At 38.9% G+C, this 23,572-nt stretch overlaps 2 protein-coding genes across 2 annotated transcripts; both read right to left on the reverse strand.

Annotated features, from left to right (window-relative positions):
- Positions 1-6,222: 6,222 nt before the first annotated feature.
- On the reverse strand, positions 6,223-17,616 carry LOC119731600 (inositol polyphosphate multikinase-like). Its single transcript, XM_038204795.1, has 6 exons — positions 17,247-17,616; positions 16,360-16,479; positions 9,984-10,166; positions 8,268-8,440; positions 7,803-7,884; positions 6,223-7,519 (listed from the first exon to the last, which is right to left on the reverse strand). The coding sequence occupies exons 1-6, from the start codon at positions 17,413-17,415 to the stop codon at positions 6,669-6,671; spliced, it is 1,578 nt and encodes a 525-aa protein (XP_038060723.1). The 5' UTR covers positions 17,416-17,616; the 3' UTR covers positions 6,223-6,668.
- A 296-nt stretch (positions 17,617-17,912) lies between these two features.
- On the reverse strand, positions 17,913-23,572 carry LOC119731584 (lymphocyte antigen 6D-like). The gene is made up of 3 exons (XM_038204774.1): positions 22,383-23,572; positions 19,528-19,658; positions 17,913-18,908 (listed from the first exon to the last, which is right to left on the reverse strand). The coding sequence occupies exons 1-3, from the start codon at positions 22,450-22,452 to the stop codon at positions 18,672-18,674; spliced, it is 438 nt and encodes a 145-aa protein (XP_038060702.1). The 5' UTR covers positions 22,453-23,572; the 3' UTR covers positions 17,913-18,671.

Here is a 23,572-nt window from a genome sequence, read left to right on the forward strand (position 1 = left end):
GTTCTTCTAAAAAAAGGGATTAACCTTATTTTGGGTTTGATTGAGTGATCCTGGATCCTGTCAGTTTTACTCTCTTTACAAACTTTTAGACAAGTCGATTTGAAATTGACAAAATATCGGTGAAAAGGAAGATGAGAACATGTACAGTTGCAGAGTAGAAAGGAATAAAAACGTCTTGGGATTTTAATCCTTGGACAATCCCAAGAAAAATTGGGGTTGGAAACTTGGCCAAAATTGTAGCACAAACGGGATCAAAATCGTGAGCAAGAAAAGTTAAGTAACTCACACGATCTAGACCAAACAGTATTAAGGGATCCTACACATAAACAGGAAGATATTTCTGGGTAATTTTCTGCATTTGAATTTTAAGTTATGGGAAGTAAATATTTATTTACTTTTGAAGATTGTATTTTAAAGGTTTAGTGTTAGTTTTTTTTTCTTCTGTATATTGCTTTTTTGTTTAATGTACATTTGCTTTAGGGTCTTTACGTAACTGCATTATTAGCGTTAGATGTTTAGGTAATGGTTTATTATGCTGACAAGCTGGCTTATATGCGCATATGCGTGTACATCTGTAACTCGAGAGCTTTAAAACGCCAGTTTGATAAAAGGAATACTGTTAAAGTTTTAAGTTCAAAATCCTGCTGTCTTTCAGCGAGTGCCATTATCATAAAAATCACATTCTTTTAAAAATTTTTAAAACACATAGCAAACTTCAACCTGATATGGCACTACCTGCGGAAGTACATGTATAAGTTTGCAACCTGCTTTGAGCAATACTAATATTGAACTCGGGGTTTTGAAGTCAATACTCCCAGGTTATTTGTACAAAGGACATCACTGCTAATATAACAGGAAGTACGTGTACGTCGATAAGGCACACCCAAGGTCTTTGAGCATTTGGTATATTATTCTTCTTTTCAAGATCAAAATCTGCTGTATTCGCCGTGCAGATAATTTCCGAAAGGAAGTGCTCTATCTATAAAATTTACACATCCTGTCTTTTTTTAGAGTATAATTTGTAAATATTCTATTGTAATGTATTGGCAACTTTTAATGCTTCAACTAAAAGTCCCCAGAATTAGTGCATTTTCTCTCAGTGAATAACTTTGTATTTTATGAATAATGTGTAAACCTTATGTGGTGGACTTGTTTCGGTCCTTAGAGTCAGGCACCTTGTACTCTGTTCTCCGGTAATCGTAAACATTGAACGAATACAAAATGTATTAAACTAACGGTGTAAAGATTAACATTAAATGTCAGAAGTCGAAATGAAAATTTTTCTCCGAGTTTTGTGTGTGAAACTTTGCTGTGAGTTGACTGTCTTCAGATTATTTGGATGACAAGTTTGATCACTTTTAATCTCAACCTCTGAGTTTGTTTCAAAATTTTCTAAGTATGAACCCTAATCTTGAATAAGTATGAATCTCAACCTGAGGATTTTTTCGAAATTTTCTAAGTATGAACCTAAGGTTTAAATATCAGGTCCGATCACTTTTTTAACGGGGGGACCCGAGTGGCTCAACAGGTTGCGTCGCCAGGTCGAGATCGCTGGAGAAGCCGAGAACCACCCCGGACAGGCTCAAGCCCCAGCAGGGTAACAAGCTAGCTAAAAGAAGCTAGCCTGAATAAGAGTTTTACATTTTATTTATTTAAACAAAATAAACATTTATTTAAAATTGTCCCAGGCAGGACTTGAACCCACAACCTCTGGGTCCAGAGCTCTATGCCCTAACCACTGGGCCACTTGCTCTTCTTATTTAAGATGAGTTTGAAGATAATTATAAACCTCAGATCCACAAGATAAAATAATAAATAATGTAAAAGTGTCCAAGGCAGGACTTGAACCACAACCTCTGGGTTCAGAGCTCTATGCCCTATCCACTGGGCTACTTGCTCGTCTTAGTTAAGATGAGTTTGAAGATAATTATAAACCTAAGATCCAGAAGAAAAAAACCAACAAAAAAAAAAACATCACATAAACAACAATAAAGAAAAACACTTCAAATCATACTTTGGGGGGAAAAAAGGAACTCCTCTATCAGAGAAAAAAAATACTTATTACAAAGTTTCAATATTTTTAATATCAAATCAGCTGTTTTATTAATTATCTCAAATATTCCATTATTAGTTCTCATAATCCATCGCCATACTCTACAAAAATATCTTAGTATTAAATATAGAATTGTGTCCCTTTAAAAGTTACCTTTTATACAAATTTGGGGGGTAGGAAAACCAACTGAAACATGATGAGTTGGCCTTTCGAAACACATTCACATTTCAGGGTAAAAGTTTTTGGCATAGAGTAAATTTTCACAGTTTTTCTGTCTGTACAGAAATATGGACACAGAATTTGCAACATTCTGTACTTTTGTTCTATCCTCTCTAGAAACCTCATTATAAGAACATGTTACCTGCCACACCTGATACAATATCCAAAAACCTCATTTCTAATTTTTGTTCATTTTAAAACCCATTCATAATTTGTATTAGGCCCGAGCGTCGAAAACCTTAAAACATAATTACTGGCTAATTTTGATATGTGGGTCCAATAAATAAACAATGTACAATTGACATGATTATTATTAATTTTTTTACAAAAGTTTCAAGGTGCATCTAGAAATTAGTGTAAATTGATACTGTACAGTATAACTTTAGCCAAAAAGACAGATTTATTTTTGGCAGAGAGTACAAAATATTTACAATCGACGAGAAAGAGTCATTGCATGAACTAAAGACCATAGCCACATGGAAAACATAGTGTTTTAGTTTTAAATTCTGTAAACGCTTGAATTCACCAGTCATAGTTTCGCAGACACTTATGGTAATCGTCTCAAGCTACGCCACCCCTACGTTTCAGATTGGGAAAGAATATTGCATCCAGACACCACTTCTTTCATCATATATCATCTCAATAGAGGTCAGTCACTACAGGAATTGTTGAAAAAGACATGAATCTGGGAGTGAGAAACATTTCCAATTTTGTTAGGAAATAGTTTGAAATTCGTCTTGATTCTCCATGGACTTTGTACACAACCAACAAAGTGGCGTCAGGTTGCAACATTGTTTCCTGAGCTTGGGTATAGCCACAAACATTGTCCAAGAAATAGCACAATTCGGTCAATTGCTATTGGTTACAGAAATCCTCATATTTGTAACCCCCATCAATACTGGATCCGCCCCTACCTTGCTACCCCAGCTGTACTTGTACATTGTACACTTTCTAAGTATAGCTGACAATTATTGTTCACATAATTTTCTCCTTTCAAATGTCCAAGTTAAAATCCTTATATCATTCACCATTTATGCTCAGAAAATCTACAGTAACCAAAACCCTATTTCACACCACATAAGGCCAACAAAAAAAAATATTCGGTCTCTGGTCAGACCAAAGTTCCGGAATTGACACGGGGACGCGGTTTTTTTTTTTTTGGCTTTTTTTTTTTTTCTTCAAGCTTGGATTGTACAGACAAGGTGGGGTATTTTTTTGCTTTTTTGGTGTCCTCATGTACATTGGTGTCCTCCATAATTTGCCTTGGTGCTTTCGATCATTTGCCTTGGTGCAATTTCCCATTCCTGGGTGCTCTTTGGTAAAAGAAATTGAGGAGGTGTGGCAATAGAGGGCGCTGTTGGAGCTACCGCGGAACATTTTGGAAAAAACAAAAGATTGACGCGCATGATTAAAATCGACGCGCGCGCTGACCAGAGACCGACTTAGTTTTCTTTTTGGCCTAACTTTTTTTTTTTAGATATGGCGGACACAAAAGAGGGGTCACAATTTCAATTTGGTTTGGATAAATTTGGGTAAATACAGAAGATTTTTTTCCCAAACCCTTTCATGTTCACCATATCTTCCAATAAAGGTAATACCACACACAAAAGGATAAGTCACATTCATCACAAGTGCAAAGATGCAAAACCGTGCTCCAGTCAAATGTCCCAAAAATAAAAAAAAATTAAAAAATATGTTCCCTTTACCGCATTTCAAAAGACATAACAACTGACGTTGTGTGTAAATTAATCCTCGGTGATAGTAAGATATGCATTTCTTACAAGGGGTGCAACATGTTTGAAGAAAGAAAAATTGCACTGGAAAACAGCTTGTCAAATATTTGGCAAAAGCACGCTTAGTTTTGACCCCAAATTTGAACGATCAGACTAAAACTGCACAACATTTCAATATCGTGGACTGCGAGAATTTGTTGCAGTGGCTATTTTAAAGTGCATCTAAAAGTGCCTTAAGCTACCATCCAAGTCATGTGACTGTTCATGTGACTGTGCTACTTCAAAGTCTATATTTAGCATAATAGTCAGTGCCTAAAACACGTTGAATATTTGTTGTCCAATTTAAACTATGTCACTGTCTTCTTGATAGAAGACACAAGAAATCCATAAAATACACACAGCTTTCATTTCGCTACATATCATCAGATTAAATTAAAAACCTTATACTGAATGCTATTTAGGAATTTCGTGGAACAACTTTTTATTCATGATTTGGATAAAGTATATATATTGTCGATCATTTTCAATTTGGCAAAATTTCCACCTCACTTGCGTTCCCTGAAAGACAAAAATTCTTGTTAGTTATATTTGCTGGCGTAGTCGTGACGTCACTCGGAGGTCCAGCCGGTGCAACCGCGATGACTGGTTCACCTGCACTGCAACGGCCCAGTGAACACCGTTTCATGAAGCTGTTTCATAATTGGTTTGGTTGTTCCTCTTTGAAGCACTGCTGTCGTAACCATTTTCAGGTCCTAATTTGAGAAACTGTTTTATAAATGTAGGATGTAAAATTGCTGTCTGTGATCATGGGGAGGAGGTGACGTCGAACTTTCTGAGTGTATACGGTAGGTGTTCACGGGCCAACACGAATACGTGAATATTAATTGATATGAATATTCAAACTGAACAAGATTTAAATGAATAAATGATCAAATTAGCATAGTTTACATGAAACAATGTCCCTAAATCATTTGATCAATATACATAAATATACAACAGCAAAAAATTGTTAAAAATAAAGATGATGAGAAGTATAACAAAAGATATTCAAAATTCACAAGTCATGATATATAATTCTTAAACTTCAAGAAAAAAATTATAGCAAGTATCAAAATCATCTAATCTCCCACAAAGTTTTAAAGGAAAAGCGAAAATAAATTTACACACCCATTGTTATGATTAAAATTACAAGGCAAACAAGGGAAGAAAAACTCTTGAAATTTTCAAAATGAAAAGGCTGCTTTAGAAAAGGCCACATCGGGATATTTGTGTCAAGAAAAAGTATGTAAAAAAAAAAGAGAGCTTAATTTGAGAAATTTAACACTGTGGGCTGGAGACGTGACACTGAAAACAGGGTTATTTCTAGAAAGAAACAAAATACAGGTTGTTCATCATGCATTTTGTAGAAAATGCATTATGGGAAAAAATGAATGTTACAATGGCAATTAACATTGCCATACAGGTTTGCCCTTTCTCTTGCTATAATTTTAGACAGAATGATTTCTAACTGTAATTACCCCAAGAAACATTCAGGTTGAATCTTTATCTTGGCATTCCACAAGAAAAAAATGATGAGAAATCAGTTGGAGATGGGTAAAACCAGATTTTCGTTCCTAGGTCTCCTTGTTCGATCACGTTTGTTTTCACATCGCGTACTTGCGTGAGAACGAAAACGATAACGACGCCAAGATTTACCTACCGACATCCGATGGATTCTAGATTTAGTCGGGCTTGTTTGAATACAGTTCTTATCAACGGTCATTTTAGATTTGTTTGTAAATCAAAATTAGTCCTTCAAGTTTATTAAAAAAATTGTGTGTCCCAAGAGGCATTTTTGTCACCTATGTAAGTTTCAGTTTTTACCCAATGACCACCACAAAATTAAATTTTCAGATTTGTACGAGCGCTCCGAGTTCCACTAGTCCACATGTATTTTAGATTTTTGGTAGTAGGAGGTCAATTTTTTGGCATGATATTTCTCTTTCACGTCATGCGATTTTTCAGTTTCCATAAATTGAGATGCTAGTAACAATTTTACAAAGGCCTTTTTACAAAGGCCTTTTTCGAGAAAGAAATCAAAAACAATTTTAAAAATTAGAAGCGTGCCACCAGGAGTCAACTTTCAGGCTATATTATGATTCTGGGAGAGTTTGAAAACAACAAACGTAAAAAAAAAAAAACCAAGAAACTAAGAAGACAGAACTAAGTTAGGACAAGTTTAGGTTTTCAAAAGTTTAGTAGAAAAAACATTTTTCTAATTTAATAGACTGAACACAATGTATTTTGTTTACTGTAAATATTATGCTATTTATTCTATTTGAAAAAACGTATTTCTAATTACAGTAAACAAAATGTATTTTATTTACTGTACATTTTCTTCTAAAATTTACTTTATTGTTTACTTGTAATTACTTAAATTACATGATTATTTTAAGCTCAGAAAAATAAAAACGGAAACCGTAAATGAATCACCAAAACGGTTCGGCTCATGTTGTGTAAATTAACAGGCACTTAGACAATTTTCAAAACATTTTGGATACAGAGAAAAAAAATCTCCTCTATTGATACAAATTTCAACTCCGCATGCTCAAAACCATGCTCCAAGGTGATTCAAGTTTCTCAAGTACTTTGAAAAAAACAAAACACCGGTCCGTCTGATTGGTCTATTTCGTACCGTACACGTTTAGAAGCATTTCAAAATAGCGAATCACGTTTCGAAGACCGAAAAGGTAATTTTCATCAGTTCTGTCGGCATCAACTACGTGAGTGAAATCGATCATTTTGACGAGCGCCAATTTACTGTCGGACTCTTTCTCCTCGTCAATCTGATCGGCGGATACATCGGCTGCCTCGATTGGCTGGAATTGGTCCGTGTGAACATCGGCTACCGTCATTGGCTCCCCCTCCGGTTGTTCAGGCTGCGACGGCGAATCGGATTGCCCGTTTGATAGACTCCTCTGCCGTTCCCTCATCTGAGACACCGTTAACCTACCATTTATGTCGAGTAGTTGGGGCTCCGCCTGCCCTCCGTTACTAATAGCCCCCTCCGCGCCATTACTGAGTCCCCCCTCCACTGGGCCTGTTCCACCCTTGTGACCCAACTTGGCTGCTATAGACTCCTGGTAAGTCGGAAGCCTATTGACAAATCCATTTTCCTCAGGGGGGTGTTCCCCTTGCTCGGGGAAAACGTTAGAATCAGGGGGAAGACTTTCGACCGCGGAAGCAGACTGCTTGGATTTTGGACCCACTCTTTTAAGCTGTGAATAACTCACAAAGTTTGGCACGGGCTGGCTGTTGCTCAGTCCGTCGTTCTCCGGCGTTGCGACCGTCTCCGTCAAGGGTTGAGATGGGGAAGGAGTGACAGCGCCCTCGTAGACGAACAGCAGAGAGCTGGAGTAGAAGTTGAGCTGTTTTTGGTTGGTGAACCAGCGCTCGATTCGTCGCATCTGCTTCAGGAACTCGGGAACGACATCAATTCTGACGTCATCGACAACATTCAGATATCTGGCAAAGCCTGCACAAAATAAAAGAAAAAGGAAAGGTATTATTGGAAATGTCAGATTTTATTCACATATAAAAAACTTTTAAAACTTAAAAAAAAAAACTTCATATTGATATCACTCATTTCATCTGTTACTCATTTTCAGCCAAATTGTTGGTGTAATTTTGTGTGCACTCAATTTGAAAATGCGGTTTTTAGGTTACCACAACTAGGGACATAGATAATACATGCCATTTGTAAAAAACATAATTCTCAGTTGTTTAAATCTTTTTTCGTTTTTTTTTTTTTAACTGACCTTCAATAACGTTGTCTCCTTGTAAACTCCGACCGTAAAATTTGTCCCGACATTCAAACTCATCAGTTGCTGGATGGTAAACCTGATCATAAAATGACAAAAAAAGTAAAACACACAGATTAAACAACGGTTTGTCCAAACTACAATTACGAACGTGGGAGGACCTATGTCCGGATGACAGTCCATCGTAGGTAACTCCCCAGCTAATGCCGGTACCATTTATACTCCTGGGTAGAGAGAGGCAAGTAGGGATAAAGGAACTGGATTCGAACCCCTGACCGTCTGACCACAGGCCACAAACCATTACTACTTGGCCATGCTACCCAAGATCCAAAAGTTAAGCATGATGGTCTATCATCCTGCATTGGGTGGCATGGAGTAGTAGTTAGGGTTTGTGACTCATGATCAGAGAGTCAGGGGTTCGAATCCAGCTGCTGGCCATATAAAAGCAAGTGTAGTATTCACCCTCATGCCCAGAATCTGGAAGCCTATCTTCTCCAAGTTGGGGTACTTCTCCTTAGCCAGTTCCACCTTCCTCAGCGAGACGCCATCTTCGTAGCTCTTGCATCCGATCTTGACGTCCATCACGCAGGGCTTGCGAAACCGCAACGTGACGTCGTTGATCTTCAGGTACACCACTGACAAACACAGGTCAAGGTTCACAGGTCAAAGTTGAGAGGAGAAGGTCAACCAGTGCAACACAGTCACTGATTCTCTCTGCTTTCCGCTAAAGCAGAAAATCACTAGTTCTACATAATCCAGGCCTATATTTACACATGGCTGAGCAAATACAACATAAGGTCCTGCCCAAGACATTGACAAAGTGCATCGTACGAAATCAGTAATGCACTTTTGCCATGTACCGGTAACTTCAGTCCTCCAAATTCCTCCACTTTGGCAAAGAGGATTTTGAAGGATTCAGGGTGGTTAGGGTTAAAAAGATGGAATTTGCATTGGGGTGATGTAAATTCAATATTGCATTGGCCCTTCCCTGACGCAACTGCCTTTTTATGAATAATTGGTTGCGGTACCTGCTGCTTTATCATACTCGAACCAGCCAGCCGACACCGGCAAGCTCGGTGGTGGAGTGGTAAGACGTCTGTGCTAGGTCAGGGGTTCGAGTCCCACCCGAGTGATTTTTTCTCACAATCGCACGGGACAACACCGAGTATACAGTGTTTATAAAATTCGTCGGTGAAGGGCAAAACCAACACTGAATACAAACAAAACAAGAAACTATCGACTGGTTTGAAAACCGACTAAAGAAAAACTAAATAAATTGAACAAAACAACAATGGGTGACTTTTCCTGTTTTCGTTTCAGACTTTTTCACTTTCAGCTAAACCATCCTTGAAAAAGAAACAATGTCATGTGCACTGCAAGGCTTCTCAAATTGGCTTAAGTTCAGCGGTACACGAGAAGCTCATGTACAAATACAAACAAACTATGCACATGTACTCCATGATGCAGTACATGTATAAATGCAATTTACATGTTACTGGAATTTCCCTTGTAACATCTGGAAATATTTTTCAGAACAAGTTTACATCAATGTGATGTTATCATTTAGGTTTTACTCTCTACTGACACACATGTAGAGTTCCTGGTTACAAAAAATTAAATTAGCAAATTCCTTCTCCAAACTTGTTGGATTTTGAACAATCTGGGAGTTTTAGATTTTACAAACGCGCAGTTTTATATACAGGTGTACGTGTAATAATCTCGCTCATACTAATCTGTGCATGTACATGTTTAATTAACCCTAACTCCCTAGGCATTTTTGCTAGGATGTAACCTCAATCCTGCAAAATCCTCCAACTGCCTCCAGGAAAATAGCATATCCTCAATAGTGCAAAATCCTCGGTTATTTCTTGAATGTGGTCCTTGGAGGGGTGACCACTGCCTGAATCATGCAAAATCCTCCAGCAATCAATGTCAATATGTTGAGGCAGAGCCAGTGACATCCTGGAGCAGTGCAGAGGATTTCGAGTATAATCTTGGCCTAAATTTATGCACGGCTGAGCATAAACAACACAAGGTCCGGCCCAAGACCTTGACACAGTGCATCCTCCAAAATCAGCCAGACACTTTTGCCGTGTAACCTCAATACTGCAAAATCCTCCATTTTGCAAGGAGGATTTGGGAGGGTTAGGGTTACTTAACAAATTGACAAAAGGATACATGACGGGTCTTCAGGCGACACAAAAGTGCCGTAGAAGCGGGGAACGAACGGCCTCAAACTGGTGTAGAGTGGATTGGACTGGTCCGGTCTGGTGACGTTGTGGTAGAACGTGCGTTCCCGCTTGCCCCTGCATGCGTTCTGGCCTGGTTTGAGGACAGTTCCCATGCCATCTTGAAGAAGGCCTGACAAGAAGAAAAAAGGACGAGAAATTGATTTCATCAAGAATTTGAGAGACTTTAATAACGTATGAATTTTTATAGTGCTGTGCATTTGTTTTTATAATTTAGTATTTGATTATTGGAACGTGGAATTGACATGGAGGTACGGTAAAGACTTTTTATGAATACCGTGTGTGTATAGCAACTGTTTTGTGATATTTGACAGATTGTAAACCTGCAAATTTGGCAGCTCTCCCATCATGCGTGTTAAGTGGCTTTCCACAAAAAAAATTTGCATTTTTAAAACAATATAATCACTCAACCCATACCAATAAAATCACATCAGGACGTTTTTCATAATCTTTTCAAGTTGGCTCCCATTTTTTGAATATTCTGTTTAAAATATGTCTGTGAAAATATCTTAATATGAGGTATATTCCACACCGCCCTTATAAACAGGTGAAATTGTGAAAGTCTGGACTTGTGGCTTAGAGTTTAGGGTTCGTGACTCATGATCAGAGGGTCAGGGGTTCGAATCCAGCTGCTGGTCATAATGTTGTGTCCTTGGGCGAGCCACTTCACCCCCACTTGCCTCTCTCCACCCAGGAGTATAAATGGGTACCGGCATTAGCTGGGGAGTAACCTGTGATGGACTAGCATCCCGTCCAGGGGGAATAGAATATTCTCAGTCGTTTCATGCTACTGAAACCGGAGATAAACGCTGGCCTGATGGGCCACATTGGCTCGTGAAAGACTTTACTTTGCTACTTGCAATCCATTTGCATAATCATCCACACTTTTCAACTTTAATAAAAACGCTGCTCAACAAACATATCCATAACCAAACATTTTATGAATCTTCAAAAGCAACCGTACAGTGTACATGTACATTGTCCATCTAATGGGGCTATATAATATGTACACGTAATTTACAATTTGCACAATAATGGGCCCTTTTCATCCTGCAATTTCATTACTTTGTACGGTCAAGGACAAGCCATTGCATAGTTTCAAAAGCGTGGAAATTCCAAGTAACCTATATACAGGCCTTTAATATTTTACACACTATAGTCTCGCTGACCCATGTTGGACTCATCACGGGTCCACAGTAAAGCGACACTGGGCCCGTGTACAAGCCATGTTACTTGCATAGCTTCTTGCTAGTGTGAAAGCGGTTCCTGGATTCTCCGTGTTAGGCCCGGAATTGATTTTGTTTCTGCTGAATTTAATTTCATATATACTTCCTTCCATTATCAATTAAAGCTCTAAATTACTGGCCCCATTCACATTAATTTCATGATTAGATGCAAAATTTACTTTCAGTTTGATCAAATGAGGAAACGATTATCCAACTGAAAAAAATATTGCACATCCCCATGATACATGACACAGATGGCAAAATATGGGTAGATCATTTGTCATAGGTGCATTTTGTTCGTTTTGAAGCAACAAAAGTAGGCCTACTTAAAATCTTAAGACGGGTGCTCAACAACTAACCCGATGAAGTTTTAGCACTGTGAATGCTGTACATGTATATTCCGAGAAAACAATATTTTACGATCTCGATTTCAATTCAAAAGTTGCTGAGTCATGTTTTGAATTGCGCCCGAAATCAGCGTCCGGGACACGTTCTCATGTCCGGGACACATTCTCATTTTTTTTTTGGGGGGGGGTGTGGTTTGTTTATATTTTATTGGGGGGGGGGGTTCCTTTCTACGTTGTTGTATGTTGTTCTTTTTTCTTTTTTTTCAAGTGTTACTGGGCAAAACTACAACATTTTCACAAGATGTTACATGTTTTTGCAAGTGAAAAGGATCTTTCAGATGGACTATTTGATTTCTTTACTCCACAGGCAAAGACAAGTTTGTAAGACAGAATTGTTCAATACATTACATCTTTTTATTGCTATTGGCCTTTAACCTATCTTAAACAAGCTTACGGTTCGATTATCTGAATACAATGAGCGCATAGGCCCCAAATTTGCCGGCAGCGCTTAAGAGTCAGACTGTATTATGAATGACTCACTCTATGGGTCAGACATCATCGCCACTATTGTTGTCATGCAGTCAGACATAATACTTAAAATGCTCGCACACAAACAATGTACATGTACATGTACATGTGCAAGTACATGTACGTGATCATGCCCATGTACATGCACATGTGAATGTGGGTATGCACATGTACATTCCAGGGGGAATAACGAACATGTACATACAGTGCAGTGAACATGTGTGCTGGATTCGCATTCATGTACTGGTAGGTACCAAGAATACACGTTGTTATGTTCATGTGCTGTACAATGTACATTTTACCATGATTTTTACAAGCACGTACATGTACATGTACATGTATGGCAGAAGATGTTATTCGACGCACAAATTGCTTGGACAAAATCAAGTAGCGCAATCAAGCTGTCACATCTAACATGTCAAACAATTCCAATGAAGAATACACAATTTGACCGGAGCGTGTTTGTTTTCGTTTGGACAAATATGGTGAATAAGTCGAAAAATGCCTGATGTCTGACCATAATTTCATTCTCTGTGCATGTGTGTATACTTTCCAATCCTTGCATTTTCACAGATCATTTACTGTATCCTATCACCTACAATTGACTGTCTACTTCCTTAAATCGGGGGGGGGGGGGGGATCTGGAGGGGGGAAGATGGTTACTTTCCAAACTTTTCTTGGACGATCCAGTTTTGTGTCCGAATAATGACTACATGTTCAATTTGGGTAACCTCCCAAATTGTATTATTCCTAAGCTTACTTGGATTTAAGATCGTACTAAGCATCCCGCGAAATTATTCCGTCTGGGTCTGGCTTGCTGTCATTTAGAAGAAATCAAGAAATCTAGGTGATTTCCAACAATCTGTCAAATGTCTGATTTTTGGAAATAAAGAGTGCTATGGACGAAATCGTTTTTTGCGATCAAAAGGTTGTGCATGGTTTTTCACTGTTTTTTCTCGAAAAGTATAATATCCACTGAGCTGAAACTTCAACAGGTTAGGTTTCGAACATTCTTCTTTGGATTGTAATTGGTGTTATTACTATTGGAAATGAACAGAACCACATGAAAAGCAAAACATTTCTATGCCTTTAATATGTAGGTCAGTTGTATGTCAAGAGCTTACATAAATACGTGTGTCTGGATTTTTGGGTTTTTGTAATTCCTCCGTGCTTGCATTAAAACCTCCCCTGAAAGCCTTTGTTTACACAATCACACCATGCATGGCAAAGAGTGGACTAAACGAAAACAGACATTTTTTGAATGACAATAAAGTGGATGGAATTCCACGCATACTGGGAACGTGTATAATTGCGTGAGTGTTTAATAAATATCTCTCTAAGTGGCTAATTAGAAATGCACATTGTCTACCAGTACATGTCCGTAGGAATATGATCATATGGGGACTGCCTTTCGTTTAATTAAAAAGGACTGCTTCGAAGCAAATTGCAAGCATAGCTGAAATTATAGATAAACAAATAGGGGCTACATAAAATTCTAATTCTTATCATTTTCCGTTGTATCAACAAATGCTTTACAATTATTCCCTAGTTCATCAGACCACGAGACCACGCGGCAGCCGATATCAGCGCGCATTCGGTCCTCTACCCTCACATGTACTCATTCATACTCCTATAGGAGTAAGCGTAAATAATTTTTCAAGAAACTATAATTTACATTTTTTTTGGTCTAATATAAATTTGAATTGCAATTACTTCATCAACATCAACATGCACAATCATGTATGCAATGTGCAAAGTGTATGTATGTATGTAAATTTATAATGTTAACAGTTTATATTAAATGGTTTGTTCAACCAAGCAGTACGTATTCACAATAACGTTTTGAGCATTAGAGCATTAATTTTTATTCAATGATTTTCAAAATGTCTCCCTTTTTTTGGGGGGGGGATGGTTAAACGGTTAATTCTGAGGTAATTGAGAGAGAATAGAGAGAAAAATTACAGTAAGCTTTTCACAATCACGGGACAATTCTCAGAAACACTTGTCTCAGAAAATATTAATTTCAGACTAAATCTTATGTCATTGCCATTGTTCACAAGGTTTTCCCAGTGAGTTTTGAGAGTATCAACATTCAATTTAAGGTTTGATCAGTCACAGACAGTCAAATGTTTCTTTCACTTCCCCCGCCATGCATTTGTATACAGACTAGTAAAACAGTCAAAATCACATTCATGTAAGCACTGTGACTAGTCAAATTCCATCAACAGACATAAGAGGTAACTGGTAGGTACAGATGGCATATCAATCACCTCCAGTCAAAAGTTGGCTATATCAAATTAACAAGGGAATTCTTAACTGTTAAAAACAGTCACTTGATTGATTTTGACTGCTGTGATGACGTACATGTAGCTGAATTTGCCAGCCAGAGAGGGCGTGTTTTAATTAATGAATTTGAAGCTCTTCATCTAGGTTTGGTTTGGCAACGCTACATGAGAAGAAATCGGAGGAAATAGTCAAAAGTGTGGCACGTTAGGAGACTCCACAATACACTTCTCCGTTTCAAAGCACTTTCGTATTCAGCATTCTAATGCAGATTAAATTGAGTAACCCGAGCAACAGGATTTGAACCGCTGTCTCAGTTCAGAGCCAAAAAACAAACAACGTCTGGCCCAAACGTTTGAGCTTTCTTTAATACTTAAATCGTCTGGCTGCCAGCTTAGATCCGAGCATCACTAATTGGTTCAGCAATCCACATTTTGACCTTTGGGTTAATTACAGAAATAATATAATCCGTTCGGGCGCACGCTTGGATTAAAGTGCTTCGAAGGTCTCCAATGAAGTCGATTGGTGATGCGGGATGATGGGAATCTGATGGGTTGGGCATCGCAGGAAATAAAATTCTCAAAGGATAGTGTAAGCCCATACACGGACATCTACATTGTACAATGCAATATTCTAAATACTGGTAGCATCATCATAGATTTATGCTTGGTTTTAAAGGACCATGTAATTTTTTTTTTTTTGCAATCCTTGAAAATGCACCATTGTGTCCTGTTTAACCTTATTTTAAATTATCATTTTGGTACCTTTCGGGTTTTTATGCTAATGAAAATTTCTATTTTTCCATGAACAAAAGTGTGATGTCATTTCGGGCAGAAAGCTCACTGTTATAGCTATTTCAGCACCACAATTTGCCGGAATTTTTTGATATTTTGTTGTCCTAAAATGTTCTTTTCTTTGGTGATTCGTCGTTGTTTCAGTACACGACAGTTGGCCAATGAACAATGTTTTCTCACAGATGTTTTTAATGAGCAAATTTTGAGTTCATTCGCACAGAAAACCCTGACCCCTAAACTTAACAGTATCTTCCTGACATGACATCACAGCAATAGCGCCCTCATTTGTCAAGAAAAGCATGGACAATTTTTAAATGTTTAAAGAAGTGCACCTTTCAATAAAATTAACCAAAAAAGGATGTCAATTTTTTTTAAAATAAATTTAGTCTACATCATGTATCCCAAACATTTAATAATTGGATTGTAAGTTGACAAGCGAAATCACATTTTACAATGACAAAAGTATTGCGACTGTTTTGTGATTGACTTACATGTATGATTGACTTATGATTGACCTTTGGTGACTTGTGATGACTAATAATGACTTGTGATTGTCTTGAGATGACTAGCGATGATTTGCGATTGTCTTGTGATGTTGTGATTGTCTTTTGATGACTTGTGACCGACTTGATTTCGACTCTGTGAACATGGTGAGTTTGTGCATAAAAGTATGTAGCCTGATTAACGACTCTCTATGATCTGAAAATGTACGTCAATAAACCACTCCATTAGGCCCCACCAACTCCATCCAGCCCCGCCCACTCCATTAGGCCCCGCCCACTCCATTAGGCCCCGCCCACTCCATCAAGCCCCGCCCACTCCATTAGGCCCCGCCCACCCCTTAGGCCCTGCACACTCCATTAGGCCCCACCCACTCCATTTGGCCCCGCCCAATCCATTAAGTCCCACCCACTTGGGTAACAACACGTGCAGGCCTCACCAATGCCACACTACAAATAGTACAAGTTCCAGCCACACCCATCACACGCACATGTATGCACACATGTCCGACTTTTGTGCACGCATATATCCGACACTAACCATGGCCAAGATTGGTCAGATAACCATGGGCCATGACTATTGGTCTACATCATTATTACATGAGATGACAAAAAGGTCACGCTTACCTGCTTTACTTGTTCCTTTTCCATACATGTGACCAGCCACCTGATGAGAGAGGGGCACGCATCCCTTAGGCAGTGGGGGTGTTATCACACCATTTGAGCGGTCTTGCGTCGCATTCTGACCTGTACATTTGCATAACACAAAGATTTTTGATGGTATTATAAAAATGCTTTTTCTTCATATAACAATAGTTTAAGAATGTAGGCGACTGAATGTTTTTTCCAGACACTTACTTAGTCGTGTCAGTTGAGTAGAAAGTCTAGATGTATGGGAAGTTAACAACATTTTTAAAAATAGTTCAAATTTGAAATGCTTTTCAATAAACCCCTTTTCAACGTAATGAAGGAGTCACTAGTCTAGCCAAAGGGGGCCTATGCTCATTGCTATGTAATGAAAAAGTGACGTCAGGATACAGCATTCGTTTCTTTCCAAACAAACTTTCCAGATGACAACACGCGAGCAGTTATTATTTGTCAGTTCAGTGTGCGACATCGAGTAGCTGCAATTGGCTGAATGAGAACCTGTCTCGGATGCTGATTTCGGGCGCAATTCAAAACAGGACCCGGCAACTTTTGAACTGTCGAATTGAAACCAAGATCCTAAAATTCCTAGAACCTTGTTTTCTCCGATCGAATATACAGCATTCACAGAGCTAAAACTTCATCTGGTTAGTTGTTAAGCACCTGTTTGATTTGAGTAATTTTGTTGCTTCAAACGAAAAAATGCACAAAACAAATGATCTACCTCCTAGTCCTACCTTTAAAATGTGTAGGGCCTAGGCCTAAACTGAATGATTGATGATTCGAAATAAATCCAAAATTTAAATTGTTGAAACAGCAGAAAATGCAAATAAAATATAACCATTGCTCATTAGTTACTACGTTCGTACCTCCCCCAGGAGCATTTTTGGTCAGACTTTCACACTCGCGATCCAACGATCCATCATCACCAGCCGCCCTTGCCGACGGCACACCAGACGCCGCCACCGCCCCGTTCAAAACGGCCTCCGTACCACCCGAGCTTTGCAGCTCGGCCCCGGCAACAGCCTCGGACGACATCGGTCACTTTGCTGGCTCTCAACGCCGGCTTCTGGGCCGGATTTCAGGGCAGATCGCTGTCCTTCCTTGCCGACTGGTCCGCGATGTTTCGTTAGCGATTCTTTTCAGGGTGTGTCTCTCCTTTCAGAGTGATATTTTGGTGGTTTTTGGAACTCACTCTCGAGTGGCATTCAATCGCATAATGCGAACGTGACCAGTGACCGTGTACAAATAATGCTAACGAGTGAGTCAAGGCACTTTTGCGTGACAAAGTTCCGGAACCAGACGAACCAGTATTAGTGCAGGGCGACCTCTGTTGTTTAATTTAGTAAAGCTCATGTACATGTAGCAGTTTTCTAGTAAAATTCGAACTTTTCCCATCTTTTTTTTATTTTATGATAAAATACTGTGTCCGTAATTATTTCACCAATTTTTGATTACCTTTCTTGCTGTCTTATTTTTAATTAGATACTATATGAATTTTAGTGGGTTCGAACCGACAACAAGACACATTTAATTGGAATCCCTTTTTTATTTCTATGCAAATAATTAGATTTTAATTAAATAAAAGCACTCAAAAAAGCCAAACTCTCCTCTACGATGTAGCCCAACGAACGCCCAGTCTAACCAGTCTAGCATTTATTGCACCAATATTAATCAACTTCTTCATGAATAAATAGGTACTAGTGGTCATGAATTGAATCAAAATATGCAACACACAAGAAACTACTATTTTTTATTAACTCAGTATTATATCACTTCAAATGTCAGAGCCAGAATATGGAAATATTAACATTCCCCGTAGTGGCATTACTGAGTGGGACCAATAAAAGAATTTCCACGGCAACATTTTTTCGTGTAATAAATATTAATGCCACTGAATAATGGCCTATGATACATTGTACCGCGGTGGACCTTTTTACAATGATTCATTTTAAAATCCCTCTTTATCAAATTGCGCACGATATTTACAATGGCACTGTTGTGGTGCTGTCACAATTATGAAAATTATTGTTCATCACCGCTGTATATGACTTGCATTTTGACAGCATATGAAACCAACTGAAGATGAAACGGCTCATTAATTCATCTCCATCCAAAAAAGGCACTGTAGCTTCTTTTTTTTTGAATAAATAATTAAGCGTTGTCAACATTTAACCTAGTTTACTATTGTCAACACACAATGTGTTTTACGCAAAGGAAAAGAATGGAAAAGGGACTACGGGATAGTTAATAAAAACTAAAACTGTCGTGTTTATTTTCTGAAAATTATAAGATCAGTTCTCGAAATTCTTTGCTCGATAGCCGACTACAAGAATCGATACACAAAGTCCGAAGCTCCAATCGATTCTCGCTGCCGATGACGTGGAGTTATTACAACCGTCCTGGGTGCAGCAGAACACGCAGGTTTCTTCGTCGATTCCAAATCCTCGAGTCTCACAGGAATCGCTGCAAGTCTCGGCACAGTCACGTTCGAAGATTCGGACGACTCGGTTATATCGTACCCTCTCGATCTGTAAAAAAATAAAAAAAAAAATTATAGTCGACGATATTGTTCGGTACTTGGTTCGGTTGCGTACGGATTCCACTCTAGACCGAATGTGGTCGAATCGATTCGGTTCATTTTGATTTTGTTCGGAAGTCGGGTGTTCGGTTTAGTTCGGGTTTTTTCTGTTCCAATCGATACTGTCTTTTTCGATATCGATTCGGTTCAAAGTGCGTCAGCTTGTCGGTTAATTTGGTCCATTGTTGTTTGGCTAGGATTAATTCGGTCGAGGTCGGTTTGGTTCGATTCGTTTCGGTCTGTGTCGATACTGTTCGGTTCTAGTAAAATTGAGTCGTTTTTTTCCCCTTGAATGGGTTGTCACTGTCTGATATGGTCAGGTGGTGTTTGTTGCACTGGTTTTAGATGAAAGTGTCCTGACTTTATTGCCATGGAAAGATGATTGTGCTAATGAGTTGTAATTATTTTAAACAATAAAACGCTTTTTTCTCTTCTCAAAACTCGGAATGGAAAGAAAGGGTACACTCTTCGAGATGGACTGAGGCAGGGCCAGTGCCGAGCCCCACCCCTCCCCACCCACCCTCTCCTCGCTGCTTTGAGGATGAGGTGATGTGGGTTTTTTTGTTTACCTTGCAAAATCTCTCGTGAGACTGGCATTCCCTTGGGGAGTAGTAGCTGACGTTGTAAATGCAGTTCGATCGAGAATCACCTGACTTCTTCACGTCGACCTTGCAGTCGTAACAGAAAAGATTTGCCTCGACTGGTGAAGAAAGAAGACAAAAAGAGAAATTACTGTTATGACATAGACGCCTCATTAAGATTATCGTCATCAACATCGCCGATTGGTGCATCTGAAACTGCTTGCAATTGCCTGCGACTGCACTGTCAACGGCCTGCGACTGCTTTTTCAACTGTCTGCGACTGTTATGCAGATTGTCTGCGACTGTTTTGCAGTTGTCTGCGACTGTTTAACATATAGTGTCTGCTACCGTTTTACATATTGTCTGCGACTGTTTTACAGGTTGTCTGAACCTGCTTGCGAATTGGTGCGCGACTTCCTGCGATTATCTGCGACTGCTTGCCGATCTGTCGCTTCGTAAATTCTTTACGGCTATCGTCAACTTGTGCATGCGCGTGCAGATGAGATGTGTTGCCTGAGAACGCATCCCGAGTCCTCCCAAGGAAATAATTATCGTAACCCGTGACGTATTTTAATTAGTTGTAGTGCAGCTAGCTGCAAGACGTTCTCCGCAATTGCTCAAAAGCCTCTACGATCGATTCTTTTTCATTCCGACATCCGACTATATACCAGAGTTAATGAGTCCCGTGGTGAAAAGACGTTAGGGTTGATTGCTTTCACGCAGTACACGAGTGAGCTGTACTGAAATTGCAATAACAAGGACGAAGCATCAAGCAATGTACTAAGCTTGATTGCTCCCTGGGTAGGGCGAGATAGGTATGGTGGAGAAACACACGAATGCCTAAAATTGGACATCTTGAATGATGGATGCTAATTACAGCTTTGGGTACGTGTGTATACGTGCATCGTTTTTCCCCTAGAGAGTTTATAAGCTGAGCCTGGTTGCATAAAGGAGTAAACTTCTCTTCCCAAAACTCAACCGAGTCCCAGAGGGATTCATATTTACTGGATAAAACGTGACGAGTCTTACTCACATTTTTTTCCCATTTACATGTATTTGTATTTGAAAACAAGTATAAAGAGCATTGCCTTCTCTATATTTCGATACATCAGTTTGACATCTTCATCCGTATGCCTAAAGACGTTGTGCAAGAATGTTGATTGATCCTACCGTTATTGTGCAAGATGTTAATAATAATAATATTTTATGGGTTTTTGCAAGAGGCCCAATACTCAATAGCAATTAAAACGACTTGTGAATAATTTGGATTCTTTCACAATTATTATAATTACTATTTTAATATTCTAGGTCCTTAAAAGTAGGACAAGGCTTGACGAATGGAGATTACTTCTCATTATACAACAGGAACATCAAAGTGACTTCTCTAATTATACGCTTGGAGATGTTAATAAGGTAACGATGCTGTCATGCAATAGAAATGACTTAATAACGACAGTAAACGGAGCGCCGCACCAGCACGCCCACGACCGGGGCCAGCGAACCGATTTACGGTATGGGCATGGCCATACATCACGCTGCTATCACAGGTGGCATTTCGAGGTTTGCAAACGCTAATTAGGAATTTCCTATCTCGGACGGCAAAATACTGTTTTTCTGTGTTGTGTTTTTGGGCGGCAAAATGTTACTGGCATTCCAATTAAAGAGTTCATTTCAAGACTGCGTGTGCTTCTTGGAGTTGACAGATAGCTTGTGACATTTGTGTCTCCATGGTTATATCAGAAAACGGCAGTGTATGGGTCGACGTATCTGTGGTAGATCACAAGTGCGTCACAAGTCCGATCATGAACAAATAAAAATGAATTCACAAGCTCAGTCACAATTAGTAATAGAGAATGGACAATAACAAAGGAATGCCTTAACTTCATTTGAAATAACTTGCGAGTTTACTTTGGACTGCACTCTTTTGATTAACTTTTGATGGGTTATGACTTTTGATCCATGCACGTACATGTATTTCTATACTAGAAAACTGGACAATGCGTTTTCAAGGGGCCAAGTAACCCCATCACAGGCAATCACGTCTGGAGGAAAAATAGGTCTCAAAATCATAAACAGAATCAAACCAACGCTGTTCACTTTCAACAATAAAAAGAGGAGCATTTCCACGTTTTACATCTTCAACCTGAGCCCACTGGGGTGTGCGAAAAAAATATCGTATTATCTAATGGGAGGATTTGGGACTATTGTTGTTAATGGCAATACAGACAACACAGGTAGCTCTACAAGCGAAAACCTATAGTAACATCTTCGTTTCTGATCATAGGGTTTGCTTGATTCGAATTGCGCATAAATAAGAAGCGAATTTTAACAGAACGCAAAATATAGCTTAATTTGTACAGTGTGTTCAAAGCCTGAAACCAAACAGCAAGACTTTCACCATACATGGGCCTTTTGTGCCGTTGGTTGGAGACAAATATTGAATTAGCGACACCAGCACTCAAGCAAATAAATAAGTGGCTTCCAACGTAATCACATCGCATACTTTTTGCGAGTTGAGTCGACTGCATCTATTTTAGTCACAATTTTCCCTCGTCTGAAAACGAAACGGAATGGGGAAAATGTTTTTCTTCACACAAGTCTATAGCCCTGAGATAGTATGACGTCACGCTGTTTTTATATGTGCTTTCCTATGGGAGCCAGGTGGGCACAAGAGACACCAAGACTCCATAAGAAAGCGCAAATGTAAACAAAACGTGACGTCATTGTGTCTCGGTGCCATTACTCAACGCATGTTTAAATTTGTTCTTTAGATCACATCAGGGATGGAAATAGAGATGGAAATAATCGAAATATCAAAATTAAAATCATAAAAGTTAACTTACCAAGGCACAGTCCAACTAGGAAAATCAACGCCGAAGTCATCAGATAGCCTGAGATTCTCAAAGGATCCATTTTGAGAAAAGATATCCCTTTCCACTTTATCTAAGATGCGTCATTTTTCTTTCAAAACAGGAGTGTAGTTTATGCACTGATGTCCACTCGTCATTAACCAGACGTCACATTAAAAGTGTTCCTCTCGTTAGAATGGTCTTGACCAATAATTCCACTGCTGGCAAAATAGCTCATCTGATCGACTCGCCAAAATACCTCCAACGAAAGAGGTTCTCTCCTCGAGTTTTTGCGAGAATCACAACTGATTTAATGGAAACAATCTGCACTGCTCAACCGGAATAAAAGAAGAACCTGAAGTCAACAATCAAACCATCCAAGTACAACTGAGTAAATACTTGTCTCTTCGTCCCCAAATCAAACAGCAAAATGTTGCCACTGTGAGAATCTGTAAACACACATCGATGATGAAAAAAAGGTTATTTGCTCACGGTGTGACATTGTAGCGCTGGTCTGCAGATCGATCAAGGGCCGTTAATAATAAAGTCAACAAGTGCGCGACGCGCGGGCCTTGCTGATTAAAAACAAAAATGGCGCGACTAATTTCGGGTGTATAAGGGAAATCAATTGAATGCGATCATTAATGTCATTCCATCATCAACACGCGATCCATTCTAGTTCATCCTGGTTCGGGAAAAAGCACTTTGGAAAGCAATGATGATTTATTAAAAGCGAATTGTGTTTTCAAAAACCGATTGTGGTTGTTTGTTATTTTTTTTTTAGCCTTTTGTTTTCAAAGAACCCCGATGAATGTAAATGTCTCTATTACTTCAACTGGAAAAAAAACGTCATCTACAGCAGGCTAACATTCGAAACGAAATTTGATTACACCCGTAAAATTATGTGATCCATTATATGATTTACAGTAAAATTCGAAGAAAAGAGAATTTTTACCTAATGATCTGTCGGAATTTAGCAATTGCATGGGCGACGAAAATAAAAAATATTTCATTGACCAACAGTTAAACAGATGAACCGACGGACTGACAGCCTTTAAGTTTCGGTTGTTCTCCAGACAACTTCAACTATCCGACCAACTTATACAAAATTATCAAACTAGCCCGCATCAAATCGTCTCACAGAAATTTAACAAGAACAATTTCTCCACTCTAAAACTGATAAC

This window comes from Patiria miniata, unplaced genomic scaffold, assembly GCF_015706575.1.
Source record: "Patiria miniata isolate m_02_andy unplaced genomic scaffold, ASM1570657v1 HiC_scaffold_24, whole genome shotgun sequence".
Classification (NCBI taxonomy): Eukaryota; Metazoa; Echinodermata; class Asteroidea; order Valvatida; family Asterinidae; genus Patiria; species Patiria miniata.